The sequence below is a fragment of the Miscanthus floridulus genome, chromosome 8, assembly GCF_019320115.1.
Source record: "Miscanthus floridulus cultivar M001 chromosome 8, ASM1932011v1, whole genome shotgun sequence".
NCBI classification, from domain to species: domain Eukaryota; kingdom Viridiplantae; phylum Streptophyta; class Magnoliopsida; order Poales; family Poaceae; genus Miscanthus; species Miscanthus floridulus.
The window spans coordinates 230,086,707-230,104,613 of NC_089587.1; the positions used below are offsets into that span (position 1 = coordinate 230,086,707).

The 17,907-nt window shown below is 45.7% G+C and overlaps 2 protein-coding genes and 1 long non-coding RNA gene across 3 annotated transcripts; 2 read left to right on the plus strand and 1 right to left on the minus strand.

The window, feature by feature from the left end:
* Positions 1-379: 379 nt before the first annotated feature.
* LOC136470789 (uncharacterized) lies at positions 380-7,153 on the minus strand. Its single transcript, XM_066468519.1, has 7 exons — positions 7,140-7,153; positions 5,540-5,720; positions 4,819-4,961; positions 3,294-4,033; positions 2,991-3,074; positions 2,812-2,900; positions 380-515 (listed from the first exon to the last, which is right to left on the minus strand). Exons 1-4 carry the CDS (start codon positions 7,151-7,153, stop codon positions 3,916-3,918), a joined length of 456 nt encoding a protein of 151 aa, XP_066324616.1. The 3' UTR covers positions 380-515; positions 2,812-2,900; positions 2,991-3,074; positions 3,294-3,915.
* Positions 7,154-10,539: 3,386 nt separating this feature from the next.
* On the plus strand, positions 10,540-12,914 carry LOC136475309 (uncharacterized). Its single transcript, XR_010763150.1, has 3 exons — positions 10,540-10,780; positions 11,426-11,529; positions 12,569-12,914. It is a non-coding gene; the product is annotated as an uncharacterized lncRNA (long non-coding RNA).
* Positions 12,915-13,750: 836 nt separating this feature from the next.
* LOC136475310 (uncharacterized) lies at positions 13,751-17,016 on the plus strand. The gene is made up of 4 exons (XM_066472852.1): positions 13,751-13,973; positions 15,233-15,640; positions 15,722-16,378; positions 16,482-17,016. The coding sequence occupies exons 1-4, from the start codon at positions 13,907-13,909 to the stop codon at positions 16,718-16,720; spliced, it is 1,371 nt and encodes a 456-aa protein (XP_066328949.1). The 5' UTR covers positions 13,751-13,906; the 3' UTR covers positions 16,721-17,016.
* The last annotated feature ends 891 nt before the right edge of the window (positions 17,017-17,907 follow it).

The following is a 17,907-nucleotide window of genomic DNA, read 5'->3' on the forward strand; positions in this document are numbered from 1 at the left end:
CGGGGAGGAGCTTTTGTTTCCGCGTAGGAGAGGAGGGGTAACAAACAAAACAGTAATAAATGCAAAAGTTAATTAGGCCCCGTTTAGATGCGAAAAATTTTAGCTTTTTTGTTACTGTAGCACTTTCGTTTGTATTGGGTAAAAATTGTCCAACTATGGACTATTTAGGCTTAAAAGATTTGTCTCGCCAATTACAGGTAAACTGTGCAATTAGTTATTCTTTTTACCTATATTTAATGCTCCATGCATGTACCACAAGATTTGATATGACAGGAAATCTTGAAAATTTTTGGATTTTAGGTGGGATCTAAACAGGACCTTAATCAGAGGTTAAAAAACACAAAAGCCGGAAACTAACCAAACAGAGGTACGTACGGTTTTCACTTTCCGCCTCCTCCCTCCTTCCCTTTTAGTATACTTTTCTTGATGACTTGATTGCTCCTTGTCCACCGGATGGGCTAATGAAATCATGGTGTACATTTCTTTATTTTTATAGTCAGCCTACTCGCTTCCGGCTGATGCTGATTTGATGTGAGAGAAAAATATTATATCATAGTTGATAAGTTCTAGTTAAAATCAACAAGCAAACAGACTGAGTATCATAACAAAGGCTCTGTTTGTTTCTCTTATCATCTATCTTTTTCAGCTTGTTTTTTTTAAGGATTACAGTATTTTTCTCTCGCAACAAATCAACAGAAACAGTGTTTCGATTTGTTTTTTTAGTGAAGCTAACGGAGCCAAAATGAAAAAAGGGAAATCGCTGCTTGCAGACATGAATTAATATGTGGAGATGGATTAAGTACTTGTGACGAGTGATCGGACGAACGCCGTGGAAGCAACGGCACGGCCAGGGCGCCCCAGCAGAAGCTGTGACCACCCCACAACCACTGCAATTTGTACGCTGTTTTGCTGTTGGGGAGAAAGGAGAGCCTAATGTCAGCGACAAGCTCTCTCTTTCCCCATACTCTATTTCCCCCTTGCCCCCAGTGAGTTCTTCGCTTGGTTTTTTCGCTCGAAGAGTAGAGAGAATTTCTTATTTAACACCAGACAAATGACACGTTTTTTTCTTGGCCCTCAAAAATTTTTCGTTCCTTATTTGACACCGAGTTCATCTTTCATTCCATATACGACACTCCGTTCGATTTTCCATCCGTGAACCGTTAACTGCCATGCGAAAAGACGATTTTGCCCCTGTGGGCCCTACCACCCTTCTCCCTCCTGTCGCGTCGCGGCCCCCGCCGGCCGTCCCCGCTGCTGCGGCCGGAGCCCCCTCCCTCCTTCGACGAGCCGCGCCACCCTCCTCCTCCGCCGAGGAGGAGGAGAAGAGGGTGAGCTGCCGGCAGATCTGGCCACCGAGGTGCGTCGCCGTCGCCGCCGACGGAGAAGAAGAGGCGACGCGCCGCCGACAGGGCCAGCCATGGACCGGAGCCGCGGGCGGGGAAGAGGAAGAGGTGACCACGCATGGCAAAGGGGCTACGGCGGCGAGCAGCGCACACGGCGCAGTGAGAGAGGAGCAGGGGCCCAGCAGCGGAGGTGTAGTGAGCCGGGTACCGGCTCCTCCCGGTGACCATACCTGCGGCGGCGTAGGCGATCGTGCTGGGGGTGCCGCTCTAGGGGGCCGCCCACGGCAGTGCGCCGCATGCGCAGGGGCCCGACGCGCTCAGGGCGCCCGTGCTAGGGTTGTCGCTCCGAAGGCCGGCCGCGTCGACGGCTTCCCTTGCGGCGCCGGCGCGCCGCCCGAGAGGGGCCATGCCTGCGCCGGCGCGCCTCCCGCGTGGGTGGCCACGTTGGGAGGGAGGAGAGAGAGAGAGAGAGAGAGAGAGAGAGAGAGAGAGAGATGCGCGCTCGGCAGGGGGAGGGGAGGCGGTTTAGCAGCCGTGGCCCCGTCGTTGCCGACATCGGCGGGGTCCGGCCGCGCCGGAGGGCGGCGGTCGCGGGGGCCCGGCCGCTGCGCCGCTCGATCTGGAGGAAGAGGAAGGAAGGGGCATGCTGCCCACAGGGGCAACGCTGACAGGAGGGAGAAGGGTGGTGGGGCCCACAGGGGTAAAATCGTCTTTTCGCATGGCAGTTAACGGTTCATTGATGGAAAATCGAGCGGAGTGTCGTATAAGGAATAAAAGATGAACTCGGTGTCAAATAGGGAACGAAAATTTTTTGAGGACCAAAAAAGAAACGGATCATTTGTCTAGTATCAAATAAGGAATTCTCTCCTAAGATTATTACTGCCTAAACTGCATTACTTGAATAATGCGGTCTTGCCTTCCGGTTGCACTGTGACGCTGACTAAAGCTTGCCAACCCGAACTGTATTATCAAGAGTTTGGGTTTTGGATACACAAAATCGTCGACAAATCTCGATTTTGTGGCTGAATATAATAAAGGCTCTATAATAAATCTTGATAAAAGAAGATTCTGTGAATTACCAAAAGCATGCTCTAAATTCCTCTAGCAAAATAAACGACCTTACCCGATCTATTTGATATAGCCAGATAATATCATGACCGCACCGAACCTAGCGACCTTACACGATTAAGTTTGCACAAGAGCCTTAGCCTTTATGGTCTAGCACCAAATCGTCACTAGCGTCCATAAGCGCGACTTGCTTGCTTGCAAACCTAGCAAGTGAATGTTTTCGCAAGCTGTTGCAGTGTCACCACCAGGCTACACTAACACTGGTACTGCACATACCGGGATGCTTTGCCATTGCCGCGACTGGGCAAAGGAAGCAGCGTCTCTACTCAAACGGGGGGCTTGCTCTTCCAGGCACATGAAGTGAAAGGGAGAAGAGAAAGCAGGAGGGACTTGTACGCACCTTGTCAGTGGGCAGACTGCGAAGCAGTTGTGAATTGTGATCGGAGGGGACTGGGACGGTGGACAGTTCAGGCCAGCTAAAAAGAGCAGCTGCAAAGATGTCAAATGGAAAGTTATATGAACCCCACGAGAGCCGGTGGCCCGTAATGGACGGATGCAGGCACAGCAGTGGCAACTCACCAGCAATCAACATGCCACGATGGCAACCGAGCAGGGCAGGACCGCAGGAGCTGCAGCTGCAGCTCTAGGTGTGGTAAACCGGGCCTAAACAAGCAACAAGTCCATGGGGTAAGCAGTTAGGTGCACAGTCATCGTCTATGAGATCGACTCCTGTTGCCAACAATGTTTAGATCATTTCTCCCAAAAAAAACAATGTTTAGATCAGCAGAATCATCAGTGGCTTCATCAGCTTTTATACACATCTTACATGTATGGAAGGAAGCTAACAGCTAACAAGAACAAGGTATGAATGCTCTTGCTTACACAGATTCCATATCTTGCAGGCTGTATTAACTTCATCCAACAAGATGTGCATGACCTTGCTCGCAGATTCCAACGGCTTTGCGAGTTTAGTGCCTTCACTGATTGGATAAGGACTCCAGCAGGCAACGCGTTGCCAGCACCTGCAGGCTCAGTTTCAGGAGTGGAAGAAGCAGAGTAGCAGACTGCCAAAGTGGAGCTCCTGGGTGTACACGAAAAGGGACAGGGTATCTCATGTATAAAGGTAAAACGCGGTAGATACAAATGATTCATACATCACCTTACTGGCTGCTGGCCTGCTGTATGATAATGACGTCTAGCATTCGCCAGCATGATCGATCACTAGTATCACTAGTCACTGTCATCAATGTTACAGGATGAGAGGCATCATAAATCATAAATCAGGAAAGAAGGCTGAGACTGGTTTTGGCATGTGTTGTTGATATAGCTACTGGAATGCAGAAGCTGAACCTTTAAAAAACACAGTGTTGCTCTGAAAATCACTACAACTGACAATTGAGGGCATAAGGCAATAAACTTTACCCTTGAAGAACCACTGAACAGAATTTTCTCAAATGTGAGGTGTCTATAACATGATCCTTTGATAGTTCATGCTCTGCCTAGCTTAAAATGGAACAGACATGGTACAATTTAAGGCCATAATAACTAGCAGGATTTTAATAGCATATCTGGACGGCTTCATTGTGTCCAACAGAACCATGTAATGTAACTGGGACCATCTCCTGCAAAAAAATGGAAATGTAACTAGGACCATAACATTAGGAAATGGCAAGTAAAGGAGAAGAGGTTTCACGAGAGAATCCGATGAAGTTGTCTAACTCATCAGTCTGAAAGACGAGATGGGCATTGTCCAGAAAATTGAGAAAATAACTGATAATGGATTTTTCTTCCAATCAATAAATCAGATAATAAGATACTAAAGTATGAGGACAGCAACCGGGACAAAGTTATCTGTCATTAGTTTAGTTACCATTTTCCCCCACACCTTTTTCCTTCACAGAGGGGGGAAAGTAACTAAGAGCATCTTGACTGTCAAGGGGGTGTCACTGCCGCATCAAACAAAAATTGCTAAATGGACTGTGTTATGTGAGTGTAGGTTAATTCAATAAAAGATACTGCAGTGTTGATTATATAAAATTTATAATTATCGACTTAATACACCATACTGTAGATTTTTAGGACGTCCGCCTTCTTTAATAGAAAAAGGACTTTAGGAGTTACGACTATGGTTACTGCCTTACTGGGTACCCATGCAATCATTAGCATATAGCCTCTAGAACATTGTTATGTGATATCAGGAACAGCCTAGATAGGCAATAATAGAGACCAGGGGACTTTTACTATTCCAACAAACTAGTGCATGTGACGATGTGTACTTGTTTTCTTTTCAAGAATAGCGACAATAGAGACCAGGAAACTTAAAGAAGCATCTTAGTCACCCTTCACCATCACTGGCAACGCAGATCATGAGACAAGAGTTAATAATAATGCAATAGCTTGCACTCACCTGGAAATAGCTACACTGGAACACAAATTTCTTTTAAAAGACCACCACTCTACATCACTGCCATTGCCGATAATTTGTGATTGCCTGACTTGCCATAAAGCAAACTTTTGTATAGCACTAATACCCTTGAATCCCGTGACAGCCTGAAAGACATCAAAGTTACTAGCGTTAGGAATAAGTTATAACCAGCAAAAAGGCAGTTGTGGGACACTTGTACTTGATGAGTGGTAAGCTCCATAGTTTGTACACTTTGAGACATGATAATGCTCATTAACATGACTAAGTGAGTAATACGGGCCTCAACAGAGAGAAAGACACCCAAGCACTTGAATGATCAACTGCTGCTAGGCTGCTATACACAAATGCTATACAATACTGCTTTAATAAGTGGGTCAGCCTGGCTCCCCCATCAGTGCCATTTCGGTCAGAAAATGGGATTTAGCACTTCTGCAAACTCCCGCTTCATCGACCTGCTCAACGACTGGCCTGAACAGCCTTACTGCGAAATCTAAAGCAGTACCATATTCGACCTAACTTTCAATCCCCGATAGATCAATCACATACACACGGTTGAATCCGAATAAACTGACATGCCACGAGCAGGGATTCGAATCAGCGTCACTCTGGAATCTCGAACCCCGCAACAAGGGCACCGCACGAACCGCCCTCCACTCCTCCCCAAGCGAACCAACCTATGCAACGGCGCCTCACCTCACCTCACCTGAACCCTCCACGCGGCCACGCTGGTGGGGGGAGAAGTCGCCGATGCAGCGGTGCTACTAATTCTGGACGGCGCCAAACGCCGCCTCGCGCCGTCGCCCGCCTCCGCATCAGCTCGCCGATTTGCCGCGCGTGGAGATGGAGGCCCGCCACTTTTTTTTGAGAGGACACTGCTGGCTCGGCTTTGCGCACGTTTTGCGACGGCCCATTACCTCAGATCTGCTTGGAGATGTCGGGGCTGATGGGCTTGCGCCTCGGCCTGCACTGAACATATCTTGTACTATGGGCCGGAAGAGGTCAATTTTTATCTTGTTCGACTATGGTCGTAGTCTAGTTTTCTTCTTCAAACTCCAAAACTAAGTTTTTTTTTCATCTTTCAAAATCATTTAAGTTACCTCCTGTTTCAGCAAGAACTGGTTCTCATGGGATTGTAATATTTCAGAAAATTATGGTAAGCACTTAAAAAAGTTTTTAAAACATGAAAATATCTCTAAGCTTTTAATAAATTTGAGAAAAAAAAACTTATAGATAGATTGGGACATGATGAATCCGGATAAAATATTTAAAGATCGTGAAAATATATATATAAGCTTCAAAAAATGGATTTAGCTTTATAAAAATAGAAAATAATCAAACAATCTAGAAATTTTCCAAAACACTCTAATCAATGTCTAAACGTGTTTAAAAAACCTTCCACATTGAAATCATGGGATGCAACCAGTATGAATACATCATACATTGATGCTGAGTATATTCAGCTAGATGCATTCATGTTGGTTGAATATCGAGTTTTTGTTGTTGCTGATCCTTCCAAAAATCCACGTGTTGCGCACCTTTTTGCTTTTTATTAGAGGTTGACAGGTTGTTGAGCGTAATAGTCTCATCATTTTGATTTAGTACCTACTCATACTCAATGTAACATGTTAGTACTTTAAATAATTGAATTGTCATTAGTCACCCTAATTTATTTGTGCGGCATAGGTGCACTTGTAGTAGATTATTATTATTAAAACTTTACATAACTCTTTTTCATGTTTTTCAGTTATTCACGTATTATAAAACAATACTCCCTCCTAAAAAAATATAAATTATAGATGTATTTCAAAATTCAAACTTTATTGTCATTGACTAACAACTAGTCTAGTAATATAAAAATTTTATAGTACAATAGTGATAACACTAGATTTGTCTTTAGAAATACTTTTGATACTTTCCTTGTTGCCATAAATTATATATAATGTACTAGAAATTAACAGTCAAAGTATAATCTTAAATACCACAAGTCAAATCACGTCTTCTATTTTTTGAGATAGAGGGAATAACTATTATGGGCTTCTTGTTGACATCCTATAATAATATAATACTAGACCATAAATAAACAATATTAGAACAAGATCGCCAAACGGATGCCAACATCGATCTGCATAGAAAATACTCACCCTGTTCGCTTGTTGGTTTCAGCCAGGCTTATCCAACCGGCCAACAGTGTTTTCCTCTCACAAAAACCAGCACCAACTAGCCCAAACCAGCACCAGCACCAACCAGCGAACAGGGTGACTATGGGAGGTCACCCATGTTCAACCTAGTCCATTGGTAATCACTGTTTCAGCTGCATCTACCGTTACCTTTATTCGTGTATACCAAAGTTGCACGCTTGCGAAAAACACGTCATCCCTTTCCTACCTCCGTCAAATCGTGTGTACATCCTCCGCCCAGCCGTCCGATCCCCTCGCTCCTTTATGGCTCGCTGTTCCACTTCTGGAACCATCAATGCTGTGGTATCCGCAGTCCCACGAAACTTATCCCTCTCCTCCCTCTCCACCAGTCTCTGAGACATAGGCAAAAAAAATCCTCCTCCACCACTGCTCCCCTGCGCAGTCCTCCTCGCTTCCCCGTACGTCGCCTCCTCACTGTGCGCACCTAGGCTACAAACGCGTTGTAACGCCCCAGGCCCCGCACATGGCCCAAGCCCACTCTACCGAGAGGTGGGCCCCACCTATGTAGCAACCTGTAACAGAACCGACCAATTATACGAAATTAAGTAAGAAAATCATCCACCAGAGCAGACGATTGAGCAAACTTAAGCCCGTATAACCCGGTAGTCCGTGAAATCACGAAGGATTTTTCAAACCAACTCGTGTCCCAGCCATGATCGTAATAAGTTTAGCGGTCACCATCACATATTACATAAAAGTTCGCGATCTCAAATACATCAGAGTTTCAACATAGTTATTACAAACCAGTTCGAATGAAAATAGCGGAAGTCACTTGTTCAAACTACACACACACACGGAGTTTAAATAGAGTGCCAGCGAATGATCATCTCCAACAAAAGCATCAGATGAGACATAAGGAACGACCATGCCCATGGTCCTAAGCATCACCCATCGCAGGATAAAGGCAGTTGATACAGTAGCCGTAATACATCTGCCCATCTGCAACAAGTGGGAATAAAACCCTGAGTACGAGAAGGTACTCAGCCAGACTTACCCGACATAACCGAAAATAAATGACACCAAGGATTATGAAGGGCTTTATAGTAGGGTAGCTAACTCATTTGCAAAAAGAAGCATTTTTAGCATTTCAAGAACCTTTCTAAAAGCATTATTGCCAAGTTAATTATTATTAACCTGTCAACTAGATTTGCACCTATACTAGAGTAAACATGTGATTAAGCAGATAATGATAACTAATGATCATTAAGCAACTTCCATACTGTCATATTCATTATAACTGTCCAAGTGTTCCATAACATTTACTACGATGAAGTCACTCAAGTCAAGTGCTCACTATCCAGGAGCGATGGCGATTCGAATCGATTCCTAACCAGCTGGTGATTTATTCCTTACACAAACCTCACTCACCCGCTAAAGTGAGATATTGATCACCGAGTCAACTTTCCAGGAATCTCGAGTTTGCCAGGAACCACATGTACCCGGGGGCCGACCGACTGCACTTTGGTCTTATCATCTCGCCCCCGTGTCCTACCACACCTGCTCCGGCACAGTGCGCTGCGGGCAATCTACTCGGCCCAAAAAATCTCCCAGCTTCGCGGTCGGAAGGTACTTTATCCGGCCAGCTAAATGTAAGGCATGCGTTCAACATGACTCGAGGCCCAACAACGGTCGGTCCTTAATCGACACAGATGGAAACACTACAGTCCAAAACTCTGCAAGTCTCCGTCCGGTCTCAACTTCATTTAACACTTAGTTATACCATGACTTCATAGTCATCCAAGCAGATCCAGGTAACCACCTATAGCTCGCAGATGACAGGAAATCACCCGACTTCTACCGGTCTAAGCCAGCTAAGCATTGACTCGACTGCGGATAACAGGGTAACAAGGATGTGGTATAACAAAGGTAAACAAAGGTATAATGCAGCAACGGTTGCAAACAACTCCTGAACGTAATGCATCAATTAAAGTAAAGCATTTAATTAAATAATTGCAAACCGGGAGAAAAATGCTCCGGGGCTTGCCTCTCTCGAAGGAGCTCGGACGGTGATCGGGGCACTCCGGAAGTTCCTCAACGTCCTCCTCGTCGGCTTCTGGCACTTCCTGCTGCTGCACCTCGAGCTGCTCCTCGGGCTCCTCGGTTATGACGACGGGGTTCTCAGTTTGCGATCCTTGACGACGGCAGCCGCGAGTGAGCGCAAGCGAAGGAGCTAGGCGAGGCGGAGCTCCGGGCGAGATGAATCGAAGAATGAAGCGCTGGCGGTGGAGCACGTCGTCGGCGGGGCAGCGACGGTGGCGAGCGCGTGCGCTGCTGCTGCTGCGGAGCAAGAGGCAGGGAGACAAGGCGGCAAAAGCGAGGAGTGCGGGGAGAGGAGCGCGCGCTCGGATAGCCTTGAAGGCGGAGCTCTGCCGGTCGGAGCGGGCACCGCCCCTCGCCGCCGGTGTACGGGCGCCGCGTGGCGGCCAGGCAGGCGGTGAAGGCGGGTGCGGCGCGGCGGGCGGGAAAGCGCGGCGTGGGCCTGGGCCGGCGAAGCAGTAGCTGGGTCAAGCGCGAGGCGAGTGAGCGGGCGGCGGGCGCGGAGGCAGGCCGGGCGCGGCGCGGTGCTGGGCTGGGCCGAGCGAGGCGAGGCGCGCGCAGCGCGGGAGGCTCGCTGGGCCGGCTTCGGCTGGCGGGCCAGAAGCGAGGCGGCGGCCCGCTAAAACAGAAAACATTCTTTTCAATTTCCATTTTCAATAAATTTTCAATTAACAGTTTTCAAATATTATTTTGAGCAAGAAAATGACCTCTTTTGAAAATGTACCAAAAATAAAAGTTGTTTAGAATTTAATTCTCTACAACTTTGCTTTTATGACCAAAGTCCAATTCTATCTAGATTTTAAATTATACAATCAAAGTTAAATTTTTAACTCAAAACCCTAATTTTTGAGAATTATTTTTAAAGAAAAATTTGGCAATAATTTAAATACAAACCTTGCTCCAAAAATTATGCTAAACAATTCTAGATGATTTACAATCATAACCAAACAAGTTCTACTAACCTAGCAAGCAAGAATCAGAGCAAAACAACTCTAATAAGTGTATGCATCATTTACTTTTCACAAACATGTTTCGTATGTTTCGAAGTAATGTTTCAGTTGTTATATGCAAGATTACGCATGTATGAATAGGATGCTTGATGATGCACGATATGTATGATTAGCAATGCCTAAATGCAGGCATAACACCGGGGTGTTACACAACCCGCTTGCGCTTTCGTCCTCGCTTCGCATAAAACGGTTAACCGAAGATTACTAGGTGTCCTTGACCTGACTATTTAAGTCGGTCTTGCCGCCCCTCAGTTTCCTGATACTAAACCTCGGGTGAACAGTGTTCCATGATGCTACAATGTCCCGCGTGTATAGTGCCCGAACGTAACCCGATTGTGGCCCGGCCTAACTCGCCGCCGTGCTCGCGACTACGGTACCCCGCAGCTACAGTCGCGCGGCCCATCACTATTCAGTTCGGCCTAACTCGGCCCATTTACGCGGGGATGTTACACGCGTCGCCTCGCAACCTCCTCCTCGCATGCCTGCGCAGCAGCTCCATCGGCGGCGGCCATCTCCCTCGCGCGGGCTCCTAACAACTCCTCTCGGCCGGACGACGCTGGCGACGTCGTCGATGAGGACGCCGGCCACCAGCTGCAGTCGCCCCCGTAGCGCCACCAGGACATGGACGACAACGCCTAGGACGATGAGGACGACGACGCCCGCAGCCACGCGCACGCCCGCCACGGCGGATACCGCTCCGTAAGCCTGCCCGTCTCCCTCCTCCCTGCGATTCCGATTCGTCTCGGCTGCTTTGTTGTTCCCCGTCGGACCTGCGGCCTAAGGTTAGGTTTTCGGATTCGTGTAGGATGAAGCTTTCTTTCTTGGGGAGGTATACAGTCCGTGCAGATTTGTTGAAATCCAACTAAAATTTGGAATCGCGCTTGATTTTTATTTTGAGTTGAGTATGCAGAGAGAGGTTGATGAATCGAAATTTTCATTCGCAAAAAAGAGAGAGGTTGATGAATCCATGATTTTTTTTTTTTTTTGCCTCATTTTGGCCCCACCAGGTCCACTCCTCTGTACTACGAGAACCAAACATTAGGAGAAGAAAAAAATCGAGTTTCAGGTTCACAAGGTCTAGGCATGTGCTTCATCGCATTTACAAGAGTATATGTTACCAGCATAGTTGCAATGTACTCACCTATGCTCAATCTTTCTAGAGGATTTATCTTATCTAACCATGAATCATATGACTCTCCACAGCAAAGGTTTATTTTTGTACTTATTCATCTTTTTTTTTTTTTGCGAACTCATTTCCTTCCTATGTACTGACATGCAAATATGGTTGTTTAATTGGATTTCTTTCCGCTGTGCCTTTCGACTGATGCTTTACCTCATCAACAGGTCTATTCATCTGCTTAGTTAATCTTGGCCTCACGATGATAGCAAAATGAACGGCTTCTTTAATGGTGCTGTTGCAGTCTCAGCTTCCTCTGGATGCCAACAAGGTACATCATTTCAGTTTGATTTTGTGTGTATGGTCAGATTTAAGCACTAATGTTTTCCTCTCTGCTAGAAACTTTGCCATTCTTATTGCCCAGTGTTGTTATTCTTGATCACATATTGGGATTCTCTAGATATCGCTCCCCAAACTATGTTTGACACTACTTCCTAATTTCTTTCCAATTCATTGCATTTGCCTGACCGCCGTCCTCCATAAATTTATATATGATGTTACAGATGATGTTCAATCTCATTTCGCATGAATCCTGTGTAAAAAATTTGAATGTTATACTTCTTCCATGAGTTATTTTACATATGCACATCGAAACCATCATGTACGCCTTTTAAAACATAAGCAACTTGCCTTTGCATTCAACCATACTTTGAGGACTCAACTCATTACTTTGCTCATAATAAACAGGTTTATCGGTTATTATCAACCGGAAACGTGTCCACCAGTCACAGATTTCAAGTTTACTAAATAAATCAAAGCTACTTTACACTGCTATTTAATACCACTCCATACAATGTTCATTTTGAGGTGACCCATTAGCAGACATCTTCAAAAGTGTTTTAGTTCATTCTCCAAAATTTCACAATCCTGAAATCAGTCTCCCAGTGTCACTAGCTCAGATAATTCTGCACTCTTTCTCTCTAAGAATGATATCAGCTGCCAAGATCCTTCTATCATCTGACTCTCATATAAAAGAGATATTTGTTTTCCAGTGCATACTTCATGCTTCTTCAGATTAATAAGGCTATACCACTTGAGACAGCCTAGCAGACCTTTTTTCAATTTGGGGCTGCTTCATTGGTAACCCAGCTTGGACTACCTGATCATATTTTCCTTTCATATATGTTTGCTCACATTGACAGTTAACTTTTTAGGTGAATTTCCTTCCCTTTCGTTTTTTCAATCACCTTTGCAGCCTATTCCTGCTTGGGGATCATTTCCCTATTAAGGCATTTGCTTTGTAGACTTAACATTTATGCTCCCAATTCCTAAGGTTAATTTCTCAGTTTCCAGTTCCCAAATGTGTGCAGGTTCAAACTGATATTGATGGCCTCATGGAAAACACCAGGAAATGATTAGTTGTCCTGTCGTTTGGTCAAATGGCAGCAAAGATACCCACAGAGATCCACCTACAGTGCCTTCGGATTCTGACTATATTGACAAGGCTTACAACGATGCCAAGAAAAATACCGCATTTCACTCGGCCAGAAAAAAATACCGCATTTCAGTTTGAATGGCGTAAAAAAATCAAAGGAACTATGAAGAAATGATATCTAGCTTCAGTAACGGCATTGCCATTTAAATCAATGCAGCCAATGCACTTCCAACGTTAAAACTTGAGTCTTGATTACTTTATAATTTCTCTTATGAGGACCATTTCACTGTGTGTAGTCCTTACTCTTGCTCTTTATATATTTATCCTTTACACATGAACATGCTGTCTGAAATCATGTTCGGCCCATTGTCAATTCTGCAATACGACCTTTCCCTTTCAACTTCACGTGTTGCGTCCCGCGGCAACGCGCGGGATTCATGCTAGTTCTAAGTGGCCCGTTTCGCTAAAAAAAGTTGAAATACTGTTCCGGCTGATTTGTTGTGAGAGAAAAATATTTGTTGTGAGAGAAAAATACTGTTTCGGCTGAAAAAACAAGCTAAAAATGACGGATTCTAAGAGAAACGAACAGGGCCAGTATTATTGCATGTGCTAAGCCCGTGTTTAGTTGCCAGGCTAAAATCCAAAAAAGTGCTACAGTATCCATCACATCGAATCTTGCGATACGTGCATGGAGCATTAAATGTAGGCGAAAAAAAACTAATTACACAGTTTGGTTGGAAATCGCGAGACGAACGTTTTGAGCCTAATTAGACCATAATTAAACACTAATTATCAAATAAAAATGAAAGTGCTACAGTAGCCCAAAATCCAAAATTCACCCCACTAAACACCCTTTAAGTCACCTGCACACAGATTCTTTTGTTAGGTTGAAAATTCTGTCGAGAAAAAGAGGTTTGGGCTCGAACGAATGGACACAGGAACCACACCACCCTGTCTGTCCCCGTTTCACCTCCACATGGGCCCTACACCGCCCCCGCCCCAGCGCAAGAGCTCGCGGACCCATCGGCACCTGAGCCGTGGGCCCGGCGCGCACGCCTCACGCCGAAGCCTATATAACCCGGCACCTCCTGCCAGCCCCCGGCTTCTCCCCTTCCGCTTCCTCCCTGCGAGATTAGTGCGCGAGCCGCGCGAGAGGAAAAGACGCCTCCTCTCTCCCCTTCGCGACAGAGAAGGGGGCAAAAGAGAGAGAAAAAAAATCTTAGGGCTTTCTCCTCGATCCTCTCCGCGATTGCCCCACCGATTCGTCAATCCAATGCCGCGCGCCTCAGGGGTCTCGAATCCCCCGGCAGCCGCCGCCGCCGCCGCATCCTCCAGGAACGGTAAGGGAGCGGCCCCGTCCCGTGGGGGGGTTTTCGGGTGTTCTTAGCGGGGGTGCTGCTTCATATCGTCTTCAGGCGAATTCCTAGGGTTCCGGGCGGGCGATTCCGTTTTTCGGCGCAATGCGATGTCCTTGGTCATGAAACGGTGGCGGCTTGGCCTGGGTTTGGGGTTTCGTGGGGGATGCGGCCCTGGCTCGGCGTGCCTAGTTGCGCGTGTGGTGTACGGATCGTCGATGAGACCCTTGATCGAATCCACATGTTGCCTGGATCTGGCTGTGAGAGTACGCGTGGAATTTGTTACCCTGGAACGCACAGCTGAGAGCTGTTTTAGCCCCCCGAATTTTGGCACACCTCTCTTGATGATAGGGGGTTTGTGTTCTTGCTTTGGGTAACACCAGAGGCTCTGTTTTGCACCGGGGTTCTGCAAAGCTGGGCGAGGGTTTCTTGAATTGGACTGCCTTGGGATTGAGGAACGCAACAGAAAAGAACTTCCCATTTAGATGGTTAATTCTTTCTTTTGAAAATCCATGAATACCGATTTGTGCCTTTGCAGTTGGATGTGATTTGTACTGTGGGAATGTTTAATGGTTGTCGGATCCTTTATAAGTTCTTATTGAACTGTTTCCCCACTTGATTGGTTGGTCTTGTCTAGTATTGTTAGGTATTATTAGGTCCTTCTTGCTTTCCATTTTCTACTAAATCCAAGTGCGCAGGTGAAGAAACGCATTGGTGCTTTAAACGGTTGATTTGTTTCGGATAGGATTGCTTGGCCTGACGTAATGTTAGTCCAGATATTTGGCCTCATACGGAGACTGGAGCCCCCATCAAGTTATCTGGTCTGATATTGAACTTACATATGCTGATTTTCTTTATTTGGCATATCCACATATCCCCAATATGTAACGGTGCGACAATTCCATTAAATATTCTAAGTTGGTTATGTGGTATAGTTTATAGAAACGCACCTTCCGTGTGTGCTTGGATGTTACTCCTGAAAGATACTTAGCTGCTGGACTGTTGATTCATTTAACAAATGTCACAAGATGGAGTTGTACATTTATTTCTTCTGTTCTATGTTCCCTGTCTTGGCAATCTGCATCATACTGCGTGTTGACTGAATTGATATTTAGTGTAGTCTCTTGCTATAGGTCCATTCTGCATGATTTTCTGCATGCTAACACTACACCCCCAAAGAATGCTTTCTGCTTAATCTTGTACTCACTTGTTTTTTTTTTTACTACTTTGCTTTGCATTTTCAGTGAGCAGAAATGCTGGACACTCTGGCCCATCTTGCAGTGCACCTGTGTATCAGTTGTTTCGCCCTGTTACTCGTTCTATGACCCATGGGTCTGATCCTATCGTGGCTTCACCTGGTTTCAAGGCAGGAGGATCTGCTAGTACAAGCACAAGAAGAAGTACTTCAGATGCTTCTTTTAGCACTCAGTTAGCTGCTTCACGGTCGACTGCCACTCATGCCCGGACCCCTCTAAAAGTGACTTCATCTGGTTGGAAGCCTCTTACTCAACCTGTTGCTCTGAATGAAGAGAGGAAATGTGCAGGCCTTACAATCAACCCTACTGCTAAGCGTTCCAGAGTTGCTTCTTCCCGAGCTGTCAAAGATTCAATCAACCATTCAGCTTCAAAAGCTCACTCAAACGTTGCCAGTGGTGCTTACTTGATGCTTTATCAACATAATTTTACTAGTCATGTTCTGAATCCTAACCCTTGATAACTTCATCTTATTCCAGGCAAGAAGTACAGAGATGAAGAAATTGTGAGCCTGGGCGATCAGTCAGATGGAGCTGTCATGCCATCTCCCACAAAGAAGCTACAAATATGCAAAGGCCTTTCAGATGCACCTTCAATAAGGAAATCAACTATCAGAATCCTGGGTGTTAAGGGAGCTGCTCTACCACCCACAGGGAAATCTCAAATTGAAACTGGGAAAAGCTTTGCTAATGCTCCAGCAGAAGTGATTTCTGCTAGTACAAATGAGATCAGTCAGTCAGATAATGCAGCTGTCCCATCACTTGCACAGCAATTGCAACCTGACACTGCAAAGAACTCCAGTGTCACCATGCATATCCATGAAACAAGTAAAGTCAATCAGTTGGCTGCTACAGTTGCTACATTACCAAGGCCGATCCTTCAAAATGATTACAATAAGAAGCCTTCCTATGTACCAATAATGGCTAACCAGGCCAGTGGGTTGGCTGGTGCGACTGCTCCCTTGATTACACCAAAGTTAGAAATCGGAAACATGAAGGACAGTTCCAATCCTCTCTCAAATCCTGCTTACACAAGAGCGCTTTTAATCAAGCAGCAAGAGCAGCTGCTTCAGCAATTTAAATTGGGTAGTTCACAGCAGCAGCGGCAGGAACAGCAGCTCTACATAAAAGGGCCAGGTAAAGTTCTACCAATTGGAGTATGTTTTTCAATCTTGTTTTCTGTTAAGTTGGTGATTTCCTGTCTCTTGGCCTCTTCGTAACTGCCCCATTGCAATTTCAGCTCTGTTTGAGAATGATGACCCGCCACCGGTTGAGCCGCTGGGAACAAGGTGCCAGCTCTGCAAGCTTGATATTGCTTTCCGGCCACAAGGGGATGCTGGCCGTGATGCCAATGCTCCTCCAGTCGTTGCGGTTCTGGCATGCCACCATGTGTTCCACAGCAGGTGCATTGAATCGGTTTACGGACTCGCTGAGCCCACCGAGTGTCTTGCCTGCCTGGAGCCTGGGGCAGCGCACTGATCACTAACCAGAAACACCAGTTTAGCTTGATTTGAGCTATGGTATAGGATAGAATTTCCTCTTATATTGCATATAGAGAGGGTGAGTATCATGATCATCTGCATTGATAGAAGTTTCCGTTGGTATAACGGTGCAGACCAAAAGTCTGAATGCCCCAGTTCTGTGGGCCTTTAGATGGTGTAAGTAGCTACCATTGGAGTTCAATAGGGAGCTGAATCATGGAACTTGCCTGATATATTTCTTCTCCTGTTGTCGTCATAGTTACATTTTGAATAAATGATGCAATCTGCGCTGGTTGTCTGGTGATTTGTTGTGACTTGTGGCTTTCTGAGTTGCGACCGCACTTGCGGTTGATTGGTTGGTTGGTTGTACCAGCTGGTGGACATCTGGGCTGAAACTGTGGCCTGGGCTTGTGCCGCTAGCCTGCTATAAACCTGGCCTGCGCATAGGAAATAGAACAGGCGCAGCCTGCAGTTAGCTATTGGGCTCAGGTTTGCGATTAGTGGCCCAGCTGTTGATGTCAATGCCTAATCGTCATCATTGAAGGAAAAGCGTTGTACCTGAGGGCTGAGGCCGAGTACATGGTGTTCACATGATCTCTGGCTGCTTTCGCATTCATGCGCTGCATGCAAATGCAGGTGGCACTGTGCCAGTGCAACAGAAATGGACAGACGACGTGTTTAAATCCAGAGGCTAAAGTTTAGGGGTGCCATATGGAAGTGTTTGATAGTAATAATAAAATAAATTACAGAAGTTCTCAGTACCCTGCGAGACGTAATCCGGCAGTAGCACATGTTTACTGTAGCTTTACTGTATCACCACATTGTCAAATCATGAACTAATTAGGTTTAAAAATTTTGTCTTGTAGATTAGTCGTAATCTGTGTAATTAATTATTTTTTAGTCTATATTTAATACTCTTTACATGTGTAACTTTAGGACGAGGAACTGAACAGGACCTTAAAAAAGAAATAAAAATGGGCGGACGAAGCCGGAAGGCAGTGGTTGGCGTGCTGCGGGACTGTGCCTCTAATTTCTAGCTGTATACAGTGAGATTTTGGTAGTCGATTGTTCCTTTCTTTCTTGGCGTTTAATTAGGCTTTTGTTCCTTTCTTTCTTGGCGTTTAATTAGTCTCTGATTGGATCCCATGGTCTAAAACACCAAACAAAAGCTTTACACCACACTAG

Bases quoted from the DNA above. Each gene is read 5' to 3' on its own strand.
- LOC136470789 (XM_066468519.1), bottom strand. The intron at 4,962-5,539 runs GTGAGGTGAGGT...GATGTCTTTCAG, and splicing joins TGGCCGCGTGGAGGGTTCAG to GCTGTCACGGGATTCAAGGG. The intron at 4,034-4,818 runs GTGAGTGCAAGC...ATTTTTTTGCAG, and splicing joins TCCAGTGTAGCTATTTCCAG to GAGATGGTCCCAGTTACATT.
- LOC136475310 (XM_066472852.1), top strand. From the start codon at position 13,907: ATGCCGCGCGCCTCAGGGGTCTCGAATCCCCCGGCAGCCGCCGCCGCC. The intron at 13,974-15,232 runs GTAAGGGAGCGG...TTGCATTTTCAG, and splicing joins CGCCGCATCCTCCAGGAACG to TGAGCAGAAATGCTGGACAC. The intron at 16,379-16,481 runs GTAAAGTTCTAC...TTGCAATTTCAG, and splicing joins GCTCTACATAAAAGGGCCAG to CTCTGTTTGAGAATGATGAC.